General features: G+C 39.9%; 1 protein-coding gene across 1 annotated transcript; it reads right to left on the reverse strand.

Moving 5' to 3' along the window:
- Positions 1 to 429: 429 nt before the first annotated feature.
- Positions 430 to 1,677, reverse strand: LOC131174589 (uncharacterized). Its single transcript, XM_058138344.1, has one exon. The coding sequence runs from the start codon at positions 1,675 to 1,677 to the stop codon at positions 430 to 432; it is 1,248 nt and encodes a 415-aa protein (XP_057994327.1).
- Positions 1,678 to 8,360: the final 6,683 nt, after the last annotated feature.

Raw genomic sequence — 8,360 nt, forward strand, 5'->3', positions numbered from 1 at the left:
TCTTGTAGTAGTGCGATAACCCCAAAGAGCATAAGGGAGTTTCTCGGGCCAATCCTTATAGGTTTCAACCATTTTTCTCGAATGGTTTTCACATTCTTATTCTTTGCTTCTCTTGCTTAGTCTGGCTGTATGGTGAGGACTTGTGATGCTTAATCTTGAATTGTAATTTATTCTAAGAAATCACCTTTGAACTGCCGTTATCGATACTATCTCATGGGGTACCCCAAACCTGCAAATCAAGTTCTTTCTCACAAACTTACTTATCTCCTTAGCCCCTACTACTTTATAAGATTCACTTCAACCCACTTGGTGAAATAGTCAATTGCCACTATGATAAATCTATGGCCATTAGAAGCGTGGGAGAAATCTTCCCAATAATGTCTATGCCCCATATTGAGAATGGCCACGGTGAAGTCATCTTTGTAGAGTTCAACTGAATGATAGGTAATTCAAATTCCCATGGATTTGGCACTCATGACATCTTTTCACAAATTTAGCACAGTCAGTATCCATGGTAGACCAGTAATAGCCCAATCTTAAAATTTTGCCTGCTAATACCCTTCCGTTCATGTGAGGACCACACACTCCTGCATGTACTTCCTCCATTATCTGCTCAGACTGCTTTTTCATCACACACAAGAGCAATAGTCCTTCGAAGAACCTTTTATAGAGTTGACCCCAAAGTGAATGAGTGGCTAATCTACGAATTGTAGCTCTATCCCTACTATTGGTATGTGGGTATTCTCTTACCTCTAAATATCTTCTTATGTCCTCATACCATTTCATCTCATCTTCTAGATCTAAATGTGCTATTATTAACCCTTCATAGCATGGGATTCTACTCCTCATCAAGATAACTGGCTGGGTCAGCTTCTGATCACCCTTCTCCCATAAGGATGCCAGCGTGGCTAGAGCATCAGCTATCTGGTTCTGAGCTCTAGGCATGTGCTTCATTGTCACTTCCTCAAAGCTAAATAATAGTTTCTTAGCATACTCCAGGTATGGCCTCAACTTTTCTTCTTTCAATTCCCATTCACCTTTAACATGGGAAACCACTAGCATTGAATCTCCGAACACCTCCACTTTTTTAGCCCCAACAGCTAGTAATGCCTCCAGGCCACAAATGCAAGCCTCATATTCTGCAATATTATTAGTGGTTGGGAAACATAGCCTTTTTGACATTAACAATTGTTCTCCATTCGGTGCTTCCAAAACTACCCCTATACCGGCTCCGCTCTTATTCATGGCCCCATCAAAGTACATTTTCCATGGCTGGACCTCTACTAGCTTGAGACTCTCATTCGGGAAGGCTGTTTCGACTTCTTCCCCTTCATTAACTGGATTTTCAGAAAGAGATTCGGCCACTACACGCCCTTTAATGGTTTTTCGAGTCTCATACACAATATCAAATTCAGACAATAGGACCAACCATTTGGCCAATTTTCCAACTAGCGTCGGTACTTCAAATAGGTACTTTAAAGGATCCATCCGGGATACTACAATAACTCGATGAGTCTGAAAGTAGTGCCTTAACTTCTTAGTTGCCCATACTACAGCCAGACAGGTTCTTTCTATTAGTGAATAATTCTCCTCATAAGCAAGGAGTTTCTTACTGATGTAATAGATGGCTCTCTCCAGATTCTTTACTTCTTGTGCCAACATTGCCCCCAGGGCCATGTTTTCCACTGATAGGTAGAGAATTAAAGGGATGCTAGGTATGGGTGGTGACAAAATTGGTGGATTGCTCAGGTACTGCTTTATCTTTTCAAATGCCTCTTGACATTGCTCATTCCACACCACTGGCTGATTCTTTCTTAGTAGCTTAAAAATTGGTTCACAGGTAGTTGTGAGCCTAGCTATGAACCTATTGATGTCTTGTAATTTGCCTAAGAAACCTCTAATCTCTTTTTCTGTTCTTGGTTTGGCATCTCTGGATTGCCTTCACCTTATCCGCTCAACCTCAATCCCTTTCCCCTCGATCATATGTCCTAACAGTTTGCCTGAAGTGACCCCAAACACACACTTGCTAGGGTTCAGTCTCAATTTATACTTGATGACTCTCTGAAAGAACTTCTCTAATGCCTCAAAATGTCTCTCCCTAGTTGGGGATTTTACTACCATGTCATCCACATATACTTCAACTTCTTTGTGCATCATGTCATGAAACAACATAGTAGCCATTCTCTGATAAGTTGCACCAGCATTTTTTAGCCCAAAAGGCATGACCTTATAACAATAAGTCCCCTATTCAGTGATAAAAGCTGTCTTTGCTTTATCTATCAAATCCATGAGGATTTGATTATATCCCGAAAAACCATCCATGAAAGAGTACATGGCCATGCAAGCAGCACTGTCAACAAGAACATCGATGTGAGGCAATGGGAAATCATCCTTAGGAGTAGCCTTATTCAGGTCCCTATAATCTACACACATCCGAACTCGCCCATCCTTCTAGGGTACAAGCACAATCTTGGATAACCACTCGCGATACACAAATACTTCAATAAAATAAGCCACAATAAGCTATTTCACCACATGAGCTATATTTTCTTCCCATTACGGCCTAAGCCGAAGCGTTTCTTTTGTTTCTTGGCCTCATGTTGGGGTCTGTGGGGATCTTGTGTTATACTATGTCTCGATCAATTCCCGGCATATCTTTATAAGACCAGGCAAATGCTTCTTGGTACTTTATTAATAAGGCTACAAATTTATCTCTTTCTTTTTGGGTTAAATCTTCAGCTAACTTAATGTCTTTAGGATCATCTGGTGTACCCAAATTAATAGAGATTGATTTTAATGCATTATGAAATAGATTCTAAATGATTATGAATGCTATGCATGTAGCCATTAGGAAGAACATCAAACAAATAAGCAAAAGGACTAGTCATATTATTTATTTTTGCCTCAAAATCATCATCAAGTACATCAGAAATAACAATATCAGTATCACTATTATGAGCATTACAAAAGACAGACTCAAACTTAGGGGTGTAGGTCCAAGTGCTTGGCTTCCAAGCAGACCTTAACTTGATGACATTGACCTCTTGTTCTAATTCCTCAACATGCGGCAGCTCCTGGTCATCAGTCCATGCAATTGCGCCCTCCCTGATAAACTTGGTGGGCTTGAGTTCCTCTTCATCTTCAGTTGGCTGATAGCCCGGCCCATATCTAGTGATTTGCCCCTTTATTTCTGGAAAAGTCACTAAGCCATTAGCTCGTTTTCCTAGACCCATGCCAGGAAAAAACTTCATCTCTTTCATCATAGTGGCCACCCTAGGGTCCATCCAGTCTTCATAGATCCCAGCAACTTGGAAACCAGACAATAGTGGTACCGAACCATCCACTTGCAGCATAGCTACTTCCCCATCTCTTTCAGCATTGACGGTGATTATACCATCTTGATACGGGATCTTGATCTTTTGGTGGAGTGTAGAGGGGACTCCACCTAAGGGATGGAACCAGATTCTACCCAACAGTAAGGAGAATGTCATGGGGATGTCTAGCACAGTAAACTCAACTTCGATCTCTTCAGGCCCCACCTTAACCATAGTCTTGAATACCCCTATCACGTTTCTCTTTGAATCATCATAGGCCCTGATTACCAGATCAGAACCAGTTAGTTCAGACATAGAAATTCCTAATTTTGGCAAAATCTTCAGAGGGCATACGTTGATGGCTGACCCATCATCTATCATCACACAAGGCACTTTCCACCCTCTAACCTCGGCGATCACAAACAGAGCCCTACTATGGTTTCTCCCCTCAGCTGGGAGATCATGATCAGAGAAAGTAATATGACCCCCATCTTCTATAAGCACAACTTTGGCAATCTCTTCTGGAGTTATCTCCGTGGAGACCTTGAGTACACTCAGGGCCTTGGTCAATGCGGTTCTGTGTTTTTCTGATGCCAATAGCAATTCCCAGACCGTTACACTAGCCTGAGTCCTCTTCAATTGCCTAAGGAACTGATCATCCTCTTCATCTGTGTCCTCTTCAGCCAACACCTTGGCTTTCCCTCTCACGTTGTCCTTCTCCATGGGTGGATCAGGATAATATCCACCACTCTTGGTCATGTGGCTCACCCTACTCTTTTTCCCTCCATCAGAGTCAACCCAAACATCTAACAAACCTTCCTCATCACTAGAACTATCCCAAATATCAATTGTCATTACAGATCGAGGTTCATCAAGCTTTTGGATAGGTTGGATAAGGTTGAGAATTTGGTCAGGGTCAATTGAGGTGGTGGAAATCATGTAAAGTCCTGGTGGAGGTGGAACATTATGGTTGGGCATTGGGTTGGTGCGTGTGTTGGGTCGATTTTCTGGGTCAGCTATTTTCTTAGCATCGATCAAGTCCTGAACTTCGTGTTTTAGCCGAAAACATCTATCAGTGTCATGGCCATGAGTTTGATGGAATTGGCAATATAGGTTAGCATTGTAATTGGGTGGTAGTGGGTTTAGTGGTGGTCTAGGTGCCAAGGGTTGAAGGAGACCCCGAGCTTTGAGTCGCTCGAAGACTTTAGATAGAGGTTGGTTGAATTGAGAGAACTTTCTAGGGGTGCGGGACACGGTTTGAACCTCAATGACTTTGTTTTCCCCAGCAATGTTGCCAGTTGACTGGTATCCTCCCCTCTTGGGCTGATGACTCTTCTTTTCATTATTCAATACATCCTCCACTAATACCCCAGCATCATATAACTGTTCAAAGGTAGCCAAGGGATAATAACAAAGTTTCTCATAATAACTAGGCTGCAAACTTTTCACTATCAATCGCACTTGATCCTTTTCAGCAGGCCTATTGGTCATCTTCATGGCCTTTTTCCTCCATCTCAATAGATACTCTGAAAAGGTTTCATTTGGTTTTTGCCTAGTAGTCTCTAAGTCTCTCAGGGTAACATCTAAAGCTGTATTATAGGAGTATTGTTGCACAAATCTCCTAACTAGCTCCTCCCAATCTTTGCTCACAGTGGCTTCTAGCCCATGATACCATGAAGATGCAACCCCTTCTAATGACATAGAAAAGAACTGAGTGACTTGGTTCTTAGTCAAACCAGTTGTTTTCATGACTATAAGATAAGACCTGAGGTGGGTTTTTGGGTCACCAGTACCATCGAATTTAGCCAAATCAGGCATCTTGAATTTTTCAGGTAGATTTCCATCCAACTGGATGTCAAAGTCATCTGCATCTAACAACCCCATCCCAGTAAATTCAGCTTGCTTTTTCACACTGGCCTGAAGTTTTTCCATCATCTCAGTAACAACTCTAATCTCCTCACTTGTCCCCTTTTCTTTTTTTTTGGCCTTGTCTTGCAGATAATCTTCTTCATCCCAAACATCATCAAAGGCCTTCTTTTTACTAGTCTCTTCTTCAGGCCTTTTCACCTGAACATCACTAGGCCCACCCATCTCTAACTTCTTCTCAAAGTTGGCCATGATTTTTCCTTCAAGCTCAGCCATCTTGGCATTCAAAGCTTCTTTATGCATCTGTTTAAACATGACCTTAGTGTCTTCCATTTTAGCTTGTGCAGGTGTAACTCTTACCAATCTCTTTCCCTCCCTAACCCAAGTGACCTGATTAGAAGTCTTCCTGATGTGTTCTAAAGCTATGTTTACTACAAGAGACAAAAAATACAAGGTTTTAACATCTTATGCTATGTACAAATGCAATGCATGAATGCATGAATATGCACTTTCATTTTTACCTTTGCCTTTACAAAGCCAAAACCGAACCATACTAATACGACCAAAACTGAACCAAAACTGAACTGTATAAACCGAACTAAAATCGGACCAAAGACTAAATGATAAACCGAAAAGAATGTCTCCAGAACTGAATCTTCGCCCCCTTAAACCTAAAACTCTCACGTGCATAGTAAGAAAAATTCTATCCTAGGCTCGTACACTTTGGACACACCAATATGGGGTGGTCAAAGACGATCCTTCCCTCACAAACAAAGGATTTATATCCTTAAAGTTTAACCATAAGTAAGCATCCTCTTGCTTAACATGGGTTTTGAAATGGACTTGGGCCTATACACGCATTGGGTTTATGCATAGGCCTAGGTTCATCTCAACTACCACTAGAACTTATGGTTTGAATAGTAAGGATACGAATCCAGCACAACAAAAATCTACGGGGTACCTAGGGTTGAAATCTATGGCTCATGGGCTTCATTGGGTAGGAAAAGGGTCACCCATGCGAGAGCTTGTCCATTAAGCACAACGGCCGGAGCTATGGCTCTTTTATATACTCGAAGGTACAGGCATGGGGTGCTAGCATTCACCAATTCGTCATAGCTCGTGTAGAGCTATGGTTTCCTTGGCTAGTACTAACGGGGCTAAAAAGGGTAAGAGTGATCCGTGTGATAGTGTAGTGCAATGTAAAAAGTTTAACAGAGGAATAATATTAGACTAATAGAAACATATTGGAGTAACTATCCATTTAGTCCCCAGTGGAGTCGCCAAACTGTAGGGGTGGGGCGTGAGGCAAAATATCATCCATTAGAATTATATAAAATGCACCAGGTAATGCCCAGGAAAGATGGTGGAGTCACAATGGTCTCACTTAAGTACCACCTCCTTAGACAGCATTTCCTAGACATGCACTTCATACAATCCTAATAGAATCAAACCACTGGTAAGTACCGTCTTCCCATAACACTACCACGGTACTAAGGATTTATGCCACAAAGGCATAGATAGACAGGAGTCGCCACCCGGGTAATAACCGGGACATATTCAGTGTTTCTTCCGAGGGTCATGGATGGCAACTTACTCCTTGCAGAGTTTCCACAACAGTTATTACCATAGCCCAATGTCTAGGTTCGGGATAGTGGGTACGTAAGGGGAAGGTGTTAGGCACCCCTTACGCCTGGTCTAACCTCGTTAATTCGAGTGCCAGTCCTCTACTAATGTTTCTAGAAGTCTTGTTTATTATTCCTTTATTAAACTTTATCCTAAAAAATGCAATTCTAATCCTACACACGCAAGTAATTCATAAAAAGGGTTGTTGTTTACACACAATTTTCATGCACAAGTAATTCCTATCTATGGGGTTGCTAATTATTTAAATGATATTTACTAGATGACTAAAATTAATTTATTATTGGGAATTTAATTTACAAACAAATTCAATTTCAAATAACCTTATGTTTCTATTTAACCTAATTAATTAATTTTCACCAAGTTACCCTAAGGATAATTGAACTAAGTTAATTATGTACATGTGTAATTTATTCTAATATCACATAAGTCCTAAACAATCACAACCTAATAAAGATTTCTAACATGCAAATTTATTTTACAATTACCAAGTATTAAATTAAATTTATTTTACATGCCAATATTAGCTTAATTTACAAACAAGATTAATTTTAATTTACAAAGTATTTATTTAAATTAATTACATGCAAAAGTCAGTTAAATTAAAAACAAAGTTAATTTTAATTTACCAAATGAAAGTTCTATTATTACTACAATTTCATGCCAATGGTTATTCGAGAAGTTTAGAGCTACTTACTTGTTGATAAATGCAGTTGCCATTGGGGCAAGCTACCCTTAAAAAAGGGTTTTCTCTTCTAGTATGGCAATGATATCCCTGGCTTACTCCCGTTTAGCTCCATATAAGCTCCAAGCAAATGCCCTCTTTGGTACTTACCTTAGGGCTACTTACCAATTTTGTTTGTAATAAAAAATAAAGAAACTAAAGAAAATAAAAGAAATAAAGAGATGAAACTAAACATGTGCAGAGTTGTGTATCCCCTCAAATTAAACATGATTACATGATCCATATGAACATATAAAATAAATTGAAGACAAAGAGCATAGAATTAAAATATTGTGTGGCATAGATCTTGAAAAGAAAACAATAAAAAACTGACCTTATCGAAATCTTGTATGCAAATCTTCTTGAAGAAAAGAAAAAAAAAATAAGAAAGAACTCAAAGAGTCTTGAATATCTCTAAATTTCCTATAGCTCTGAATTTTCTCTTCCTCTTTCCTCCCATCATCCCCTTCTTCTCTTCTCTAGTAGGGTATTTATAGGGTTTTGGGAGAGAGGTGTGATAGGGTTTGGAGTCTTAGGATGATAAAGTTTAGATGACTTGAACAACTACAATTGTAGAATTCGAATAAGACTGGGAAATGGGTGAGGTGTTTCAACCAATAGGAAGACAGGAAAAAATGAAAGGCACCAACAGGGAATGAGGAAGAGGTGTGGTAGGATTTGGAGTCTTAGGATGATAAAGTTTAGATGACTTAAACAACTACAATTGCAGAATTTGAATAAGACTGGGATATGGGTGAGGTGTTTCAACCAATAGGAAGACAGGAAAAAATGGAAGGCACCAATAGGGAATGAGG

This window comes from Hevea brasiliensis, chromosome 16 (assembly GCF_030052815.1).
Source record: "Hevea brasiliensis isolate MT/VB/25A 57/8 chromosome 16, ASM3005281v1, whole genome shotgun sequence".
In the NCBI taxonomy this organism is placed as follows: domain Eukaryota; kingdom Viridiplantae; phylum Streptophyta; class Magnoliopsida; order Malpighiales; family Euphorbiaceae; genus Hevea; species Hevea brasiliensis.